Source organism: Leopardus geoffroyi, chromosome D3 (genome assembly GCF_018350155.1).
Source record: "Leopardus geoffroyi isolate Oge1 chromosome D3, O.geoffroyi_Oge1_pat1.0, whole genome shotgun sequence".
Classification (NCBI taxonomy): domain Eukaryota; kingdom Metazoa; phylum Chordata; class Mammalia; order Carnivora; family Felidae; genus Leopardus; species Leopardus geoffroyi.
Window position 1 is genome coordinate 1,999,623 of NC_059339.1, and position 20,693 is coordinate 2,020,315.

Genomic DNA, 20,693 nt, shown 5'->3' on the forward strand with positions numbered 1-20,693 from the left:
CATACAAGAATGGGAGGGAGAAGCCCCGCCTGCCGCTGCCCTCGGTCTGAGAGCCTGGCCCGTGTGGCACCTGGAGCCAGTGGGAAACAGGCCTCTCTGGGTTCTCGGCCGCCCGGCCCAGCAGGTCTGCACTGCTCGTGACTCACTGCATCGATGTGAGTCCTGCAAAGTCTATTTTGCCACTTGAGAAACCATGCTTGCTTATTATAGCTCAGATGTTGAAGAGCCAAGGCGTGTAGACTGTGGTGTGCAGGGCGTCACAGAGGCTGTGCACAACTGCGTGCTGATGCGGTGTAGGGCCAGCCTCACACCTGGGGTCGAGGCGGGGTGGGGGGTGCGGGAGGAAGGGCGGCCAATGCGCGGGTGAAGGTCTGAGCCCTGGAAGGGGTCGCCTGTGTGCGTCCACCCACCCGGAAATGAGGAGGGACAGTCAGGACCAGAGACAGAAGCGTGCAGGTTTATGGCTAGCTGTGACCATTGGCATATGGGGCTGCCAAGTTTTCTGATTTTTGTTTTTAACCAGGAAGTGTAAATCCTCATTTTTCCATAAAATTTCCTATTTTTATTTTTTTTAATGTTTATTTATTTTTGAGAGAGAGAGAGAGAGAACGACCAGGGGAGGGGCAGAGAGAGAGGGAGACACAGAATCCGAAGCAGGCTCCAGGCTCCGAGCTGTCGGCACAGAGCCCAACATGGGGCTCAAACTCGTGAACTGTGAGATCGTGACCGGAGCCGAAATCGGATGCTTAACTGACTGAGCCCCCCAGGCGCCCCTAAAATTTCCTGTTTTTAATGTTGATAACTACTTAGATATCTTGGGGCCACATAAAACATAGTGTGGGGGCAAATCCACTCACATGCCTCCGTTCTGAGTAATCTCCCTCATACGACACGGGGAGAAACGTAGAAAGTGTCAGGTTTTATTCGCATCGAGGGATTCTACAGACATGCACTGCTTTGCATTTGTCAGCTTTCGGGGCTCAGAGATCCTGCATGAATGAAAACGGAAGCAGCACATTTGTTGACAGCTCCGTCCGGAGAGACGGTGCAAAAGCGAGCGCGCTTTTAAGCGGATTTCACCCTGAGGTCAGCCTGCGCGAAAGGACCAGTTTTTAAATTTTTTTTTTTTTTCAACGTTTATTTATTTTTGGGACAGAGAGAGACAGAGCATGAACGGGGGAGGGGCAGAGAGAGAGGGAGACACAGAATCGGAAACAGGCTCCAGGCTCTGAGCCATCAGCCCAGAGCCCGACGCGGGGCTCGAACTCACGGACGGCGAGATCGTGACCTGGCTGAAGTCGGACGCTTAACCGACTGCGCCACCCAGGCGCCCCAGGACCAGTTTTTAAAAAGGACCCGGGCTTGGTTCTGAGCACTCGATGCAGACCTTCTAGTGACTTCTGCACGCTGGGCAGAGAGGCAGTCTCGTTTCCTCCCATCAGAAGAAATCAGGATGCTTGTGCTGGTCCCCGGGGCTGACGAGTTTGTGCAAGGGAAAGGTTTTCTTGTGCAGATAGAGATGCCTGGGGGGAGGATTCTGCGGGGGGGGGGGAGGGGGGAGATCAGAAGCTTACGTGTACTTTCTTTCCAATATGTGTCAGGATCTTTCACATGGGCTGCTGACTTCAATCTTCCCAACTACCCTGCAAGGGTGTGGGTCGTGGTGCTCATTTCCGCAGGTGAGATTAAATAATTTGCCAGCCAGCGGGAGAGCTGGGGGCTTCCAAAGCCGAGTCTCAGCCTGCCTTTTCTGGAGCTTTGCCGACCTTGTACTTTGGGCACGAAACACTGCCTTCTTCCCGGCCCTGCGCCCGGTGTCTCGCACATGCCGGTGGCAAAACGGGATTCATGGATCCTAAGTTCTGTTCAGAATGTCAGCTACGGAGGCGGAAAGTAGAACTTCTGGGGCAAAGCCCACAAGGTAAATCACGGCCTCGTATCAGCCCAGAGAGATCCCATGGGACCGATCTCCGCATTTGCAGGCGTATGGCCCCAGCTCACTACTTAGAGCTGGGAATAGAATAGAAAAGGCACCGTAGTTGTGTCCCAGGATCCCGTCCAGGACGCCACACCGCAGGCATCCGCCGACCTGGATTTGCCAGAGTTTCTCACTTCCTCCTTGTCTGCTGTAACCTTGACGCTTCTGAATAGTGTTGTCCAAATCTCAGATGGTCTGTCTCCCATTTGGGGTTGTCTGATGTCTTCTCATGATTCCACTGGGGTTATAGATTCTGGGGGGAAAGAAACACAGAAAAAAAACACCGTGTCTCATTGGCGACGTTGACCTTGTTCACTTGGTCAAGGTGGTGCCTGCCACGTTTCTCCTCGACTGTTACTTTTCTTCTCTTCCCATATTCTAGTGTTTGGAAGCAGGTCACGGAGTCCAGCCCACACGCAGGAGGAGGGGACTAAGCCCTCTGTGCTAGAATCTTGTTTGGTTTAAACCAAGTTAAATTTTAAAATGAAACAGCCAGTAGGGTGGCTACCGTATTATACGGAGCAGGACTAGAGCAACTTCTGAGTTAGGGCTCCAGTATCGGGGCTGGCCAGGGGATAATTATTGCACAGTCAGTCAGTCCACAAGTGCCCCGAAGAAATGAAAGTCCAGATACTATCGTATAATTGGGGTGTGATGGAGAATTTTTTTTCGATGCTAACCTAGGACTCCCAAGCCCTTCTGGAAACTGCTCCCAGAGGATTCATAAAATCAAGTAAGAGCTGGCTCTTCCTTCCTGAGCTTCTATTTTGGGTTAGGTAGAGCCAATCACTCTGACAGATAGGGATCAAAAGTGTCAACCTATTCGGGACCCATCTGTGTTTCGGAAGGCAACAGCCACAGGATGATTTTTTTTTTTTTGACCCAAAATAACATGTAAGTGGGTGGTGATGTTCTCCCAGCTCCATAAGCCAGTCTGTCTCTTTGTCTGTCTGTCTGTCTCATTCTTATACACATCCCTGGCTCTGTCACATAGTTGCCCCATGCCTCAATTTCCCCATCTGCAAAACGGGGGCAGAAATAGTGACCCATTTAAGGGCTTGCCGCGAGGCACCAATGAATCATTGGCTGGATTCACGTCCGGTGCCACCTTAGTCACTATTCCTATCGTCCCAGCCTCACTGTTTGTGCGGCTTCAATACAACCATCACCATCAGCCTCTCCAAGACACATCGTTAATGAACGTGTTCAAGTCGTTTCACCCGTAAACTAAATGTCATCTTAAAAGGACCCTCGTATCATTATTATAAAATGAAAACCCGTATTGCTTTTTGTGTATTCAGTCTAACTGGAGAAATGAAAAGGAGACAGAAGGCAACCTTTGAAGTTCTGTAAGCGGTGGCCTGCCCACGGCTCAGAGCCTGCGGCCCACTTTCTATTTGTAGATGCGCCGAGCCAGGAGCCTAGCACCTGCTGAGACACTCTGCGGAAGGACCTCAAAGGGTTGAGGACAAGGGGGAGCTTTCTCAGGATGTGAGTCAGTCGTTTAAGGTGCCGGGTCCACTCACCACGTAAAATGATCGGAGAGATACGCTCAGTCTGGGGAAAGCTTTGCTAAGTGACCCTGAGGGTGGTTTTGCCAACTCACCCCAGCCTTTACCTGAGTCCGAGCCCACGGGAGGCATGGGCCCTGCAGACACGGCCAGGCTTGTACGTAGACGGAGCGAAGGCATCAGACTGTGCAGCCTGGACTCCGACCTCTGCTTCCACGCTTCCCAGGACCCTACGTTGTGTTGAGTCGTATCTGTCTTTCCACATCCGCAGAGGGTGTGCTCGCTTGAGCAAGAGGACTCAGGCAGATCCTTGCAGGGGCGGGATATGGTTCACGTAAGACAAGAAGCGGGGCTTCACCTTAGTCTTTAAAAAATAACCTTCGAGTTAAAGGAATTTGGAGATGTGAAGTTTGGAGAGTCAAAACGAGCGGCATCTGATCTCTGACTGAGAGACCAACCGCTCTGCCTGCAAATGAGACGGTCCCACTGAAGAGCTGGGCGGCGGCCGTTCATGACGGAGGGGGCTGGAAAAACCCAGAGCCCCTCACGGAAGGGAGCCTGTCTGAGGTCCTGTCGACGGCGAGGTGAGCATGAGTTGGCGTGCAAACTGTTGAGCGGAGCTGGTGGCGTGTGGTCCGTGGCCACCAAACAGGTCTAAGCAGGTTCTCTTTCGTTGCCTTCACATTCAAAACTTCAGATTTGGGGAGATCTTACAAAACACTTTCCGTTTCTAATAGAAGACGTGGCGATGCCAGCCCACGTCGGCTGTTGGCGGTGGTCGCTTGGGGCTGCGAAATGGCACCCTCCCTGAGAGGCCACACACCCTTCTCTTTGCCCCAGTCTGAACCACCACTGATCTTCAGCCCCAGGCTGCTTCACGTGCTGGTGTAACTCCTAAGCTTTTGGGCCATCCGGTGTGAAGTCTGCCTTGAAGGTCATCTCTACCAGGACCTCTGAATCCACTGTCTGCTGACTTCTGGAAGAGCTCTGACTTCGGTGAGCTGTGCTGTCGTCATCCATCTGAAGGGCACCACCGTGCCCCACTGACGTGGCCAGCCCAGAGGAGAACCATGGGTGCCACGTGTTGGTGAGGACTCCCGACGCTCCTCGCTGTCCAGAACTGTCTGGCGGTTTCTATAAAACCTGAACGCCCGCATATGCCACGATCCAGCAGCAACATCCCCAGGCAAATATTCATCAGGAGATACACACATCTGCCAAGAGACATGTTCCAGAATGTTCTTTGCAGCGTTATTTTTAAAGGCTCCAGATCGGGGTCAACCTTGGTGTTCAACAGGAGCCGAATATGAAGAAGTAAGTTTTGGAATATCTATGCAAGAGATGAAGTGCTGAAGCAGTGTTTCACAGCCATGGGTGAACTGTGGACAAAATATTGAGAGAACTATCCAGACGCCAAAAAAGATGTCTCTGTTCCATTTACACAGAATGAACAAAGAGGCATAACAGACTTGCGGACCTAGAGATCACAACAGTGGTCACTTTGGGGGAGGGATTGACTGGGAGGAAGGCAGGAGAGAAATTTGGTGCTACTGGAAATGGTCTCTTTCTTGGTCTGGGTTATGCTATGCTGACGTGTGCCCTTTGTAGAAATGAACAGACCTGTACACCTATGGCATGTGCTCTCTTGTGTATGTATGCTTTGTTTTAATCTAAACAATTAACTTAAAAATATCTGAAAACACCCATGTGGGAAAGGAATTCGGTCTGTTTCCCATCGTGTCAGATGTACCGCGTTGTGAACAGAAGACAGATGTGGATCTACAACTAAGGACATATTTTCTAACACCTGGAGGGCCCTGAGTCACGAGGCGAATTCTGTCAGTGTTAATGGAAGTGATCTGTCTTCGGGGAAAGAAAGTTAGTCTTACTGAGTCAATGTTTGGGTAACACAGAGAGCTCCTTAATTCGTCCAAATTTATAGCCTGACTCTGCCTCGTTGGGCCATGTTTCAGAAGAACCGTTTTCAAAGAAAACATTTTTTATGTGTATTTATATTTTGAGAGAGACAGAGAGACAGAGAATGAGAGGGGGAGGGGCAGAGAGAGAGAGAAAGACAGAGAGCACGCAAGCAACAGCATCTGAAGCAGGCTCCAGGCTCTGAGCTGTCAGCACAGAGCCCAACGCAAGGCTTGAACTCACGAACCACGAGATCATGACTTGAGCTGAAGTCGGATGCTTAACCGACTGAGCCACCCAGGCGCCCCTAGAAGCACCATTTTCATTTGCTCATATAACTCAAGGTTCCTGTGATCAAGAATTTGAGACTTGGTGGAGGAAGGTCTCTGGTTGGAGGGAGAGAGCGAAGCACTGACATTCTCAAGGCAATAGTGCACGTTGTAACAATACCGATAAATCATCTCTTGAAAAAGCAAGAGGCCTTTTTAAAAAGGCACTTAAATATTTTACATTGCTGGGTGATTCGTGGAAGGATCCTAGGAGGCTCATCCTTTACATTAACAAAGTTATAATTGATACATTTTCTTTCTCGCATTAGCAGCTGGCGAGCTCAGTACTCAAATGTGATATTCAATCAATGGGTAACAATCTTCTTTATGTGATTTCCTTGGCATGTAGTTTTCCACATATTGTTCCCATTTTCTTTTTTTTAAATTATTATTCTTAACTGCCTTATTGCATAAATATTTTTATTACAGGCATTCTCAAACCCTTTTTTTTTTTTAGAGTAGGTGAATGCAGTTTATAAGTTATTATGCATTGCACACACTGAACGAGCGTATGGTGGAGACAGATTTTATGCGGGATTCGGTTCTGAAGTCAGCAGGTTATCCTGAAATCACATATGGGAAAACTGACCCTGAAAGTTGCCTTTGGTAAGAGCTGTACTGGAGATAGACCTCACAAGTGCTGGCCTTGCCTGCTAGCCTTGGAGAGACTGCTGTTTCTCGGTTGAGGACCAGATGTGCTGGTAGTTTGCCTCTGGGGACCAGTTGTCCCACGTGGCACTCGGAAGAAGAAGCTCTTGGATACGTGGCGGGGACATGTTTGCCTCCATTCAGGCTCTGTTGCAGGAGACGTGTGACACCTTTTGTGTCATAAAACTAGCCATTTTACAGTGAACAATCCAGTGGTGGTTAGCACATTCAGTGTTTTACAGCCACCACTTCTGTCCCGTTCCAGAACACTCACCCTACCCCAGAGGAGACCCCATACCCACCAACAGCCACTGTTTATCCTCTCCTCCCTCAGCCCCTGGCCACCATCAGTATGCTTCCTGTCTCATTTGCTGTTTCTGACATTTCCTATCAAATACATACAATGGACACACAACATTCTATGTGGTGAAAAGGGGCTCCTTTCGCTCAGCATGTCTTCAAGCTTCGTCTGTGTTGTAGCAGACATCAGTCCTTCACGCCTTTTTATGGCTGACTAGTATTCTGTTGAATGGATAGACCACTTTTCGTTCATCTGTTCATCAGACGATGGACGTCTGGGTTTCCACCTTTTGGCTGCTGACAGTAGCACTGCTCTCAACACTGATATGCGAGTATTTGTTTGTTTGAACACCGGTTTTCAGTTCTTTGGGGGTAAATACCAGGAGTGGGATTATTGGGTCATATGGTAATTCTGTTTCACTTTTCTCAAGAACGGTCAAACTGTTTTTCCACAACAGGTGCATTTTATATACCCCCCCTTCCCCAGCAGTGCACGAGAGTTCCAGCTTTTCTGCACCTCTGGCCAGGTGGCATGATAACTGTTCTCTTCCTCTCTGCTTGCCCCCCAACCTTGTGAATCTTAGGTAGAAGAATTCTGGGGGCACCTGGGTGGCTCAGTTATTTAAGTGGCCGACTTCTGTTCAGGTCATGATCTCATGGTTCATGAGTTCGAGCCCCACGTTGGGTTCTGTGCTGACAGCTCAGAGCTGCCCCTCCCCCCTTTAAAAAATGAACACTAAAAAAAAGAAGAATTCTTATAGGTTTGACCCCATTGTTTTTGTTAGAGAAGAGCTGGGCTGTCTTTGGGGAAGCCTGTGTTCTGATGAGAGTGAACAATGGGAGGCAAACAAATTTTTAACTGTATTTATTTTCCATCATTAGGACAGAGCATATGTTGCAGGTACATGTAAGTTGATGAAATACTTTTATGGAGAGCAGCTTTATTTAAAATTCAGATGTGTCTGGTTCATGAGCTGGCATTAGAACCTGCTTTGTGTGTTATATTTTTCTGCTTAAGCTTGTCTCCAACCTGCGTTAGAAAAATACCTTTTAAATAGCACAGTGTGCTTCTCTGTAATTGCATTATTGGCGTATGTATTATGCCTGAATGTCAAACAGGTCTGGAAGAGCATGTGTCTGTCACAGTTAAAGCAAGTGCACATTTATAGATTTTTCTGAATATAGAAAGGAACTTAGAGTTTGACTCTCCCCTCCTCAGACCTGAGGATTACAGGAAACCAGATACAGTTATTTCAGTAACAGTCTCTTTATTGGCATAACAATCTTTCGCACTCAAATGGCCCTTTCCAGTTTGCAAAGTGCATGTATACACATTCCCTCATTTAAATCACTCTTGGTGATTTAGTGATTCAGCACTTATATTACACTATATTACACTATGTTAACTAACTAGACTTTAAGTTAAATTTTGAAAAAACCAAACAAACAAATGGACACTTGGTAAGTGTTAGAATTAGGCCTCAAACCCAAGTCCTCCAGGCCCCAATGATTTCTCCATGTAACATGATGACTTAACCAATTGTCCTGGCCTTGAGTGCAAGGGCAGGAATGGGGCTCAGACCCTGGACAGCACCCCGGACAGCACCCCCAGGCAGCACCGTGGACAGCACCCTCCTCAGCACCTTGGACAGCACCCAGGGGGCAAATCACTCCTTCCATTCTGTATTTTTCACCTTCTTCCTTTGCTTCAAATGCTGTCACCCAAGGAACCCCCCTCCCCCGCACATACACATGCACACATACCCCCCCCCCCCCCACACACACACACACTCACATTCCCTTTTCCTTCCTTTCCTCCGTCCTCCTGGTCACTTCTCTAGGCGAGAACCACTCATGAAGCCTTTTCAGAAAGAAAAGCACTATCAAGCACATCCCAGTGTTGACTTAAATTATTTTTATTATATTTTATTATAGTTAATAATTATACCCTCATTTTACTAGACTTGAATATTATAACTACACAGTCTATATTATATTTGAACATAATATTATATATTTATAATTCATAACATAATTACATGTGCCCAGTGATAAAACTGGTTTATAAAATTTTTACAGCTTTCTTAAACTGTAAAGCCAAAGTGGATGAACATATTTGAGGGAAAAAAAATGTGTGAGGCCAATAAAATCCAAACTCAAACTTGTAATTTAGTATGTCAGATATTATTTTACTTAAATTTTCCTTTGTAGTGAAGATAGCACCATTTGACAGTCGGCTGAACGGTGATTCACTGAATCTTTCAAGGGAGAAAGTGGCCGTCTTGAACCACTGAAATGTGGATTTAATTACAGTTCCTGGTGTGGATGAGGTGGGGCTTCCGAAGACCCAGGTACCCCCTCGTTCAGCCCTGGAGCTGCTCTTGGGAGCTTTGTGGAAACTCTGGCTGTATTTCAGTGTTTCAGGCAGGGGCTGTGTCTCAGCTTGGGAAGCCGTGACAAGATACCACAGCCTAGGCAGCAGCAGCTTTATTTTCTCGTGGTCCCGGTGCTGGCACGGCCGGTGTCTGGAGAGGGCTCTGCTACTGGTCTGTAGGTGGCCCCCTTCTAGCTGTGACCTCACGTGGCCTTTCCTTGGCACGTGTGTGGAGAGAGAGCTCTCTGCTGACTCTTCTTATAAAGACACCAGTCCCACTGGATGAAAGCCCCACCCCGTGACCTCATTTAATTACTTCCCTAAAGGCTCCACCGCCAAATGGGCGATTAGGGCTTCAATATGTGAATCTGGGGGGACACGGTTCAGTGCATAGCGGGTAGGTAAGGCAACACAGCGGGTAGGTGTAAGTGGGCAAATTTATCTCTGGTGAACCTATGCTTCTCCTTTCGATTCTTGCACCCAGGGAATGCACTTCACCCCCACCCCACCTCCACCTCAAGCCACCCACCCTTCATTCTAATCAGGTCTGACTTCTTTCACAAAGTGCCCCATTTTTAAGCCAACATTTTTTTTTTTAATTTTTTTTTCAACGTTTATTTATTTTTGGGACAGAGAGAGACAGAGCATGAACGGGGGAGGGGCAGAGAGAGGGGGAGACACAGAATCGGAAACAGGCTCCAGGCTCTGAGCCATCAGCCCAGAGCCCGACGCGGGGCTCGAACTCACGGACCGCGAGATCGTGACCTGGCTGAAGTCGGACGCGTAACCGACTGCGCCACCCAGGCGCCCCAAGCCAACATTTTTAAGCCATATCTGTTATGGGAAGGAGCACACAGTGTATGTTTTTTGTCTCAGTTAAGAGCCAACATTTAAAAACAGGGATGTTTCAGATAGGAACCCGGACCTCCAGTTCCTAAAAACCTGGAACAGCTGGGTTCTCTCTCCTGCCTTGCATCAACAGGTTGGAGACAGTTTGCTGCTGCCTTCTTTAGATGGGGGCATGAGCCTTGTCAATCTCTGCATTTCTTATCAGTCTAGAATGTTCCTTCTGGCCCAATCTACCCCTTTATATTGCCTGCTCACTCCCTGGGGTGTTAGAATTTGTAACTCTTGCAGGGACCCTTCTCTTTTGGCTTTATCCTTACCAGGGTTCGTTCCCCCTCCCCATATTTTTGCTAAACAAGAGATAAAAAATCAAATACAGCTATTTCAGTTTCGTGCATTAGTGGATATTAATGGATTAAAAAAACGCCTTGACTGGCACTTTCTGTAGTTGCCCTTTGAGGGAGGCTTCGGGGGTTACAGGGTGCCAGCGGTTCCTCAGATCGGATCCCAGAACTCTGGTCGGCCCGCCGGGAGCTGGTCCTAACTTCTGTATGTCCCTCTATGACGCAGAAATAGGACTGCGCCCCTTCCTTTCTGTGCTTGCAGGCAGGTGGCACTCTGACTCTTGCAGGGGAGGCCCTCTGTCACTAGGCATCCACCGTCTGGCAAATCCGAAACCCTCTTCCTTTGTGCGGCTTTACGCTTAAAGGGTCTAAGACTCAAACTGTTCCCTTTGCAATACTCAAGCCCTCCCGTGGAAAGGACAGCTGTGAAGTTTGTGCAGGAGCGAGCAGATACACAGATGCGGGTTGTTCTCTCTTCACGCCGTTATTTCAGGTCAGGAGTGCTGAGCCAGAGGGTGATTTCATCCAGCAGTGCTCGGAAAGTTCTTCATTATCTCAGTCCTGGTGATGCGTGAGTCACCAGATCCCTGTCTTCAGGCCGTGGGTGTGTGTCGTCAAACTCAGTTCCTGGCTTTCAGATGTGGTCCACGGTGCACAGTGTCCAACCTGCACAACAAGGGGCCGCGAGCGGGGGCCCTGCTTCACCATCGCGTGGAGCGGATGTGTGCACCTGGCACCCCAGGCACCCCAGGCACCGCTGTGGCTGGCCGCTCACCCCAGGCTGCGGAGAGCCTCGCGACTCAGGCAGGCCTGTCAGGTTATGTTAAATCCACTCCGTCCTCCTCCTCCTCCTCCCCCTCCTGAGAACTGTCATAGCTGGAGCCACCCGCGCGCCTGTTGGGAGACTCTCATTTTGTCGTGTTGCGACCACAAGCCCACATCTTTCGGGGGCCTGCTGGTCTCAAGCATGCGACCAATACACAAGGTGATCTGTATTTTGCTTGGTGGCATTTCTTCGGTGGTGCTGATTAACTCAGAAAGGAGTCCTCTAGTTGGAGCGGGGACAGCATCCCTGGGTGGGCGGCTCTGGTCCTGCACAGTGTCAATGATGAGAGCTTCCAGGGTAAGTCTTCTTACTTTGCAGCATCCGAATAGGACCCGAAGCACGGACAGCAGGCGTTTTCTGAATCTTCCCTTAAGTACTGCAAATACATGCATGTCAGAGCAGCACCGTGCCCTGGGGCAACAGGGGGTGAAGTCTGCAGGAACTGTAGCGCTTGGGACAAGACCCCCGGACCCGCCCTCCCACCCCCGCTCCTGCAACCGGCCCCATCGCTCCCCGCCCCCAGCCACCTCTGCACTTTCTCCGGGGGTAAACAGCAAGCGTGGATAAAGTGAGATACCCATAATTTGGAGAATAAATCACATAGGTTTTCAGATTCAAACTGGTATCTTCTTTCTTCTTTGGGCCTTTGCTGGGTGTCTTTGCTAATGAATCGGCTTCTGTCGGCATCATTGTGTGGAGGGCTTTGACACGCTGCGCAGGTATTTTGTGATTGTCTAAGTGTAGGGCAGAGGATTGTTTGTTTGGGAATGGTTTTGTTTTCAGCAGCTCTTTCTGTGGTTGGCCTTCTTGCTGGGGGCGGGGGCGGGTCACCAGGATAGTAAGTGGTGCCCAAAGTGCCAACTCATGCTTCAACCGATCTGGAGAAATGGCATTGGGAAGAGACGGTGGTAATTCTTTTCTTTTGCCTGGCGACATCGTGAATCAGTGCTTCTTGGACAGGATTTAGATCTTGAGCTGTTCCTCTTGGGAAGACGGATTTCATCAGGTTAAGCGGCTGACCTGGAGTCACTGAGAAGGAACATAAAATAAGTGAATGGAACTTTTATGTAGCCTCCAAAAAATTGGGTGAATGAGCCAGGGCTGTTTCCTTCCCCTGAGTTTCCTTTTCTGCAGTCAACTCTTCCAAGTGAGGTGCAGAGAGGTGATGTCATGAGCGAAGGGGTCATTTGGTGGTAGAAAGTAGAAGATGGGAAGATGTAGGCAAAGGTGGTCATGCTTTCAATAGGGAAGGGACCACCTTTTTGAGCCGTGATTGTGTGCGGGGGAGTGTGCTTAGTGTTCTGGGAGAATTACTGCACTTAAATCTCCACACCGTCTGATCGTGTGGGCATCTTTACATCCTCAGACCTCAGAGAGCCGTGCAGCTGTCAGACAGCCTGCGCGAGGCCACACGGCTTACGAGGGGAAGGGCTAGAGGTTGTATTTAGGCAGTTTGACCTCAGAACCCATACTCCTCTCCCTATAGCCCCAATGTTTCTCCTATGATCCTCTGAGATATTGCTGCCTTTGTCTACCGTGGGGCACATAAGGTCTCCAAGGTCAGGACCCTGGCGTTTCGATGAGTACACCCATACCCTTCAGATCACCGGTGTTAGGGGGAATATCCCCGAGGAGGCAATGTGACTGCTATATTGTCAAGCTCATTCCCATAGGTTGGGGAATCATTGTTCCCAGAACAAAGCACCATTGATATGGTGTGTTGGGAAGGCATGTAGGGTTGCTTCCTTGTGTTTTATCACCATGGAAACAAGGTAGGTACCAAAGAGCGGAGAAGCTCCTGATGATGGAGAGGAAGAGACGTTGACTGAAACATGGGACCTGAAAATAGCCAGGAGGAGCCTCCTTCCTGTGGGAAGTGTCTGAAACCACAGGACTCTGCCCTTTTCCTGTTGGGAGGGTGAATGGAGTGTAGAGGAGAGTCACCAGATCAGTTTCAGACGTGGGTGTCCTGCGGATATTGACTCACTGAGGAGTGAACGGAGGACAAACCTGAAGGACCAGGCAAACAAGAAAATTGCAGACTTGACTGGTGGAGGCTGATGAATTGCCAGGCACCTTCCACTGTGGCCATTAGTTGTCTCTATTGCCTCTTTCTTGTTCTTTTGGATGGATGTCATTCCTTCTCCCTCTTTGTGAGAACCCTCAACATACGTATTGAAGTCATTTTCAGATTGCTTTATTATTTTTATTTCCTCTGGTGTCAATGTATCCTGATTACTGATTTTGTCACATCCGTATAGTACTGTGAGTTTTTCTTTTAAATGTGTTTTGGCATTTCCATTTTCAGGCTTTTCTTTAATGGGGAGAATTACCCCCAATTTCTCTTTCTGTGCTCAGCCCCACTCTATCTTACCTCTCTACAGGTACTATGCTACACCCTGAATGCCCCCAGTCTCGAATTAGGTTTGGTGACTGGTAGCTCACAGTTCTCTTAGTAGGTGATACGAGGGCGTAACACAGTGCACACACTGAGCCAGCGGGCCTGCTCCCTGTCTGTCTCTGGGTGTGTTACCTTACATAAGCTGGAACTCTGGGCAGACGTCAGTTATATTCAGCTTTTTTTGGGGTCTGGGGCTGGACCGGCCTCAGGGCGGGTGGTAAGATTTGCTCAGATATCTTGCCTCATGCATGAAATTCAAGTCCCACATACACTGAAAACAAACAAACAAACAAACAAACAAACAAACCCTGGACTCCCAATTCTGTGCCTGAGAATCTGGCCTGAGTGTCCCACTCACCATGGGTGTTCCAGTCATTTGTAGTCCTCGTAGATTTTTTTTTTTTTTACCCCATTTTTGAGCAGGACAAAGCCTTTCAGATCTCCTCTAATGTTATTTTGGCAATGTGTCTGGACCGGTGTTTGTGAGGAAAGGGTCAGTTCAAAGCTTTACTTACCAAGATTGCCTTGTTAGGATGCAAACGTGCAATACAGGTCAACGTGCCACATACCGTGGGTGATTTATCCACTGGGAATCTCACTACACCCTTAATATATGTTATTTTATTATAATCTTATAACGCCATGTGGAGGAGTGTTACTCCCGTTTTATAGAGTAGGACCCTCATGGCTCAGAAAGAAGAAGGAAGCCGCTCCCACATCACACGGTGTTTGCAGAATCACCTCTTACCCAGGGGCTAACTTCCTAATCAGAAACCTCAGCTACCACACTCTGCCGTGTCCCTGAAGTTGGGGAGTCATCTCATGACGCCCTTTCCTTCTGTCCTAGGAAAAGGAACTGAAGGATGCCATCCAGGGGAAGCACCACCTGAGACCCCACTATGCAGGCCTTCCCGCACGGGGCTGGCAGCCTCACAAGGTAACTGGAAGCGGGGTGGCAGGGAGGGGTCTCGGGGAAGGAGGGGCGGGGGAGAGGGAATCACCCAACTCCGCCCAGCGCGTGGGTGGCCAGTTCCTGGGTCACATCCCTTTTATTCCTCCGTGCGATGCCCGTACCCAGCACTTAGTGGCATCTCGTTCACCGTCCACTAGTTGTCTCCACGTGGAAGTCTGTTGGGATCATACCCTTAACAACGAGCCCAGAGCAAACCAGTTGGGGTCCCTCAAACCTGCCCACACCAGGTCCCCCCCCAGCCCCCTGCCGGCTTCTCTCAGCCCAGCAGATGGAAGGTACCATCCACACGACTGCCCAGGGCAAGGTGCTAGGCGCCACCCGGATCCTTCCCTCACCTCATGCCTACATCCCGCACGCCAACAAGCCACGTCAGAACTTCCTCCCCGTCACAGCCTCCGGGCCACCACTTTCTCCTGCTGCTATCGTCCCCTAAGTGGCCCATCGCCCTTCTGATCATCCTAGGTCATTTTCTGGCAGCAGCTAGACTGGTCTAGTGACAGGACCAGGTGACGTGGCTCCTCTGAGCAAACTTCCGATGCCTCCCATAAGCGGCAGTGGCAGTCCTTCCCGTGGTGCCATCTTGGTCAACCTTACCAGCCACCCCACCTTTGGCTCATGAAGTTCTGGCCACTCCGAACCTTCTGTTCGTCAGACCACCAAGCTTGTCTCAGCGCTGGATAATTTTCCCTGCTAAGAATTCTACTTCCTCGTCTCCACATACCTGGCAGTTTCTGGGCATCCATTCCTAAGAGGTACCTTCTCGGCAACACCTCTATTGCTGCACATAGGTGGCCCTCTCTCCCCCCTCCTCTGGTCTTGGCGACCTCACTGGGTTTGGTTTTCTCGTATCTCTTACCACATGGTCGATCACACGTCTTCATTTCTGTGCCCGCCTGTCTTCCTGCGACGAGAACGCCAGCTCCAAGGGAGCACAGGCCGTTGCTGTGACATCCAGCAGTGTTTCCCCAGCACCAGCAACAGCGCACACAGTAGGTGCTCAAAAGAGTATTTGTTGACGATTGGCAGTTTGCAGCTGCTAATTTCACAGGTGTACTAACATGTATTTCAAAGAACGGAGTTCTAACAGTTCACAAAAAAATTAGAGCTTTCTTGATTTGACACTTTTCTGCCTTCCAGTTGGCCAATTTTTTTTTTTAAGAGATGTGCTTTTCAGAAAATAAGTGTTAGCAAGGATGTAGAGAAGTTGGAACCCTCGTGCGCCATTGATGGGAATGGAAAACGGTACAGCTGTTGTGGAAAACAGGACGGTGATTTCTTAAACAATGAAAAATAGAACGACCAGATGATCCAATACTTCTGCTTCTGGGCATATATCCAAAAGAACCAGAAGCGGGGTCTTGAAGAGATATTTGTGTAGCGGTGTTCACAGCAGCACCATTTGCCCTGGCGAAAATGTGGAAGCAACCCAAGGGTCGGTCACCAGACACACGCATCAACAAAATGCGGTCTCTGTCACAACGGAATACCATTCCGCCTTAAAAGAAGGAAATTCTGACACCTGCCACAACCCGGATGAGCCTGGAGGACACGATGCTTAATGAGATAAGCCAGTCATCGAAGACAGATACTGTATGATCCCACTTAGGTCCCCAGAAATTCAGGAACCCAGATCCCCAGAGTCAGAGAGTAAAAGGGCGGGAGCCAAGGGCTGGAAAGGGAGGGTTAGTGTTTGATGGGGACAGAGTCTCGGTTTGGGGAAGATGAAAAGAATTCTGGAGACGGATGGAGGGATGACCGCATAGCAGTGTGAATGTATCTCGTGCCACTGAGCTGTACTTAGGAATGGTTAAGATGGTTCAGTTCTATGGGATGTGCGTTTTACCACTATTCTCTAAAAAGACGTGTGCTCAGTGCATCCCAGCTTTCCAAGTAGTGCCCTTCCCCTCATATTCCCACCAACCCCCACTCTCTCTGCCCTGTTTCTTTCCAAACCTCTCAGGAAAGACTCTGACAAACTCACTCTCGCTGAGGCGTGCATGCTGAATGAGGCTTAGCGGCCCCCTCTGCCCAGGAGTATGTCTATTTCAACAGGAACGGCCGTGTAACATAATGGTGGTGTTTCAGGCAGCAGAGGCAGGCTGAGAGCAGGGCGGTGGGACCTGGCTGTAGGGAGGACTGAACTTGGGGTGGCTTTCTCGTGCACTGTGTCTCCTCCTAAGCGGGGCTCCTGTGCCTGGAGAGATGATTCCAGCTTTGGAGGGGCTCAGAGAGACAGAGCAGGAGTGGGGACGATGGTACTTCCCAGAGGCATCCGGCCAAGCCAGTGCTGGTCAGTAACGGGCTAGAGACCTGGTTCTTGGCGTCACCGTCCGGGCAAGGGCTCCTGTCCGGGACCTGGCTGGATGGCTGTGCTGATGGGCCACCCTGGTCATCCTAGGGGATCCTCACAGAGTCCAACACTTTTTCACGGAAGGTTGGAAACGTCTTCCTGGGCTGCATCCCCGCCTTGACTTTTTACACAAGGCTGCTGGGCACAGACGAGAGCTTACGTTCCTTCCAGCTTTGCAGAGGTGTGTGAGGGCGCCCAGTGACTCACCAGCACAGACAGGAATAGCAGAGCTTTGAGAGAGAAGGCAGGGAGACTGGCAGGGCCATGCAGCTCTGTCCTGCCCCTCTGCCAGCATTGCAGGCTCAGTGTTAGTTCAGAGTGCCTGGGCTGGCTGTCTGAGATGGGGGTGGGGGTGGCGGTGGAGAGGAGGATGGGAGGGGTGAGGGGGTTGGGTTGGAGGTTGATATGGGATGGAGAGGGACCGAGGGAGGGAGAAGGCCTGGGAAACAGCAGTTCTCACAAGACCGTCCTTGGAGCCTGGGTGTGTGTCCAGCGTAAGCAGGGGAGGTGGAAGGGACCGGGTTGGTTAAATGATGCCAAAATAAGTATTCAACCCCAGCACCAGACTCATGGGTGGGGGAGCTGTCCCTGTGACCCTGCAGAAACACAAGGAACCCTCCTGGTTCTCGGGACGATGCCTGGAAATTCCCAATTCCCCCATCTGATTCTGGCCTGGGTTTGCAATGTGCTTCTCAGGATCCCCGATTAAGAAAGCAGTGGTAATGACCCGAGCTCTTAATTGTGGAAGCAGAAAGATGCATCGTCACTGTCGTCCCAGGAGCCTGCCCAGAAATGATTGCCTCTCGGGTGCAAAATCTGACGTGGGCTTCTTGGGAAAACCGGGTTGAATATCGGATTGGGGCAGGCAGCCCTGTGCAAGGAAACGAATGAGCTGGGAATCCAGGGCACGGGGCACAGAATGTGTCCAAGGTCCTTTACGCTGGCAAACCCGACTTTTCCCTGATTAAAGAAAAATAATTCAGATTTCCCATTTGCCTCGGTCCAAGGGGGCCTATGAAACTCCCCTCCGCCTCCCCGCCCGAACTGGGCAGCTGTATCTGGGGCCAGTGGGAGGTTCGGGCGCGTTCCCAGGGCATCACCAGATGCCTCAGGCTGCACTTTCCCCTGGTGCCACTGGTCTGCCCCCAGGCCTGTGTTCTGAAATGGAAATGAGTCAACTGGCTGGATCTGGTGCCCCAGGTGTTAAGGGGCTGCGTCTGTGTGCAGTGGGACGGTCCCAAGGCAGCGTGGAAGCCTGGCATCCCCTGCGTCCTGCAGCCAAGTTCTGGGCAGGAGGTGAAGACCTGTGAACCCATCACCCGTGAACTCCGCTTACCTGCTGGCCAGAAATCTGAGGGTGGCAGGAATTGTGGGTCTGGTTATGAATCACTGGTACGAACAACAGTCATCCTACTTACTAGCTGTTCTCACTCTTCGTCTAGTAAGAGAAAATTATGGGTGTGGATAAGGACAACACCTGTAGACATCCGCGGTTTGTGAGGCTAAGAGCCCTGGCTGGAAAGAGAGGGCCCTGGCCCGGGCGGGGGTCACACCTGAATATCATCCGTTTTTCCTCAGAACAAAATCCGCTAGGAGTGAGCACGTTGTTAGATTTCCATTTGACCAGAACAGAAGAAGAACCGTCCGGGCTCCCGACTTTGAACATCTCAGAACCTTTCCCAATGCGTTTCTTTGTTTTTTCTGTGGGGTCGTAGTTTCTGTGCCTTAGTGAAAAGCCCTTTATGTCCTTTCTGCTATTCTGAGAACTCTTTCTCCGCGCCTGGCTCTGTTCCCAGGAGCACGTTCTGGTCCAAGCGCAGGGACGTGGGGGGGATGTGGGTCGGCCCCGGGAGAGCTCTCTGCCTGTGGGAGTGCCCGGCTTTGAGCTAGACGGCAGGCAGCGGGGACCAGGGAAGTGGTAGGCCAGGGGGCTTCTCTACGGAGGCTTCTGGCACCATCAAGGGCTGGGAAGGCCCACTGGGCAGCGTGGTGAGGCCTCAGGCTCCAGCCCCACGTACCCGCCCCCCCCAGCCAGCTGACATTTACGGTGTTTTTCGTTTGGAGGCATCTGTTTCCAGGCGGGATCAGCTGCTACCGAACCAGAAAGAATGACGCCCTCTCTGGGTTTGTCAGCTGGGATTCTTTCCAGCTGCCTGTAGCAGGGACCCAAGCTTGGTGGCATAAACACCCGGGGGGCATTATCGCTCTCATGCAGGAAGATGTGAGGAGCCCGGGGCAGAGGCGGCTGCGGAGACACAAGAGGGCCCGGGCTCTGCTCCTCCCCAGTGCCATCGTGCTGGGGCCGTGATGTGTCATCTCCACGACACGGTGGCTACTCCGTCCCTCAGCATCACTTCCTCGCTGGAGCTGGAAGAGGAGGAGCCTCTCTCAGGAAGTGTTGTGTTCAGGAAGGGTCACCGTCCCCCAGAGATTTCTGCTCAGTGTCATGTGGCGTCTCCACTGGGGGGCCCGGCGGGGAAGAGACGGCACCCCCAAGGCTGTTCACACAGGCGTGGCCAGTAGGGGAGCCGGCAGCCGGCCCCAGCCGAGGCCTGGGTGCTGGGGACAGACAGGAGATTGTCAGGCAAAGGCATCTTCCAGGGGACAGCTTGGTGTTTGCGGTTTCTGAGACGCTTTTTAGCTTACCGTCGCCTTTGTTCTCCTTCTTTGGTTGTGGGGACTCTGGAGCCAGGCTGCCTGGGGTCAGAAGTCCTAAAGCGAAGGGGTGGGCAGGCCGCACTCTTCCTGGAGGCTCTAAGGGAGAAGACGTTTCCTCACCGTTTCCGGCTTCTGGAGGCGCCCCCATCCCTTGGCTTGTGGGCCCTTCCTCCACCAAAGCCAGAACAGCGTCTTCGAAATCTCCCTTTTAGACGCTGATGCTCCTGCTTCCCTCCTGTAAGGACCCCTGTGATCCCACCGGTCCACCTGGTCTGTCGGGGACGAGGCCTGGACACTCAGTCACCTCTGCAAAGTCCCTTCTGCTGTGTAAGGTTCCGGGGACTTGGGTGTGGACAGCCTGCTGTAATCTTCAGTCACGCCTTTGCTTACCTCCCCTGCCTACCAACAGACCCTCTTGCCCTCCTCGGAAAGACCAGAGCGATGCCCTTAATCATTCTGGTAAACGTACGGGGGAGACTCTGGTGAGTTTTAGGTGCGAGAAATACCGATCCTGGCGTGAGATGAGGTCTGTGACAGAATCAATGCCAACCACTTCTAGAACCTTCTAGTTGTCCAGACGTCCCCTGCATTTTCTTCCTCGTCCATTTCAACTTTCCTTCAAAGCACTGACTTCCAGACCGATAAAACTTGTTCCCTCCCTCCCCCCAACGTTATGGCTTTCTCTCATGTTGCTGTAGTCATCTGCACTATTTTCAGGAACCGAAGCACAGCATCCTGGCTCCACGTGGGGGGAGGGGGGGTTACGGCACACGCGGGCCTCGCACATCTGCCCCAACCTCATCTGCAGCATCCCGGCGGGAGGGCGGGGGTCTGGCGCCTGCCCGTAGGTTCCAGACGCACAGCTGGACTGTGACCGTCCCCAGCTTGGGGACTGTCCATTGTCAACCACGGCCCCCGCTCAGCGCCCCTTGGGGCGTGATTCCCGACTGCCCCACGCTCTTGCGGGGACAGTTCACGTCGCCTTCCGCACGGGGAGCCCGAAACCCACCCCGGCTTCCCGACAGAGCAAACGTGCTTCTCGGAAACGCCTCACTCATGGGGACTTTGAACCCTTCGTTCTGTGTCTCTACTGTGGGAACGCTGTTTTCTTTCGAGAATTAATCCACTGGAGTCCCAGTAGGAACAGTTGGCCCCTTCAAGGTGGGGGACGGAGGAGATACTGCTCGCAAAGCTGTGGGTGCGGCTCCGGGAACCAGGCGGGGCGGTGGGGGCAGAAG

At 51.1% G+C, this 20,693-nt stretch overlaps 1 protein-coding gene across 21 annotated transcripts in view; it reads left to right on the plus strand.

Moving 5' to 3' along the window:
• RIMBP2 (RIMS binding protein 2) overlaps positions 1–20,693 on the plus strand; it is a 227,505-nt gene that overhangs the window by 113,530 nt on the left and 93,282 nt on the right. For 4 of the 21 annotated variants that reach the window (XM_045459510.1, XM_045459509.1, XM_045459513.1 and 1 more), the window contains 2 exons: positions 14,322–14,411; positions 14,910–15,199. Coding sequence is in view for 11 of the 21 variants with exons in the window: in XM_045459505.1 (XP_045315461.1) it covers positions 11,068–11,370; positions 14,322–14,411 (393 nt within the window). In the remaining 10 variants the exon portion in view is untranslated. Of the gene's footprint in view, positions 1–1,386; positions 1,922–10,589; positions 11,371–14,321; positions 14,412–14,909; positions 15,200–20,693 lie in introns of those variants that run through there. The other 17 variants (XM_045459508.1, XM_045459525.1, XM_045459519.1 and 14 more) reach the window with 13 other exon arrangements.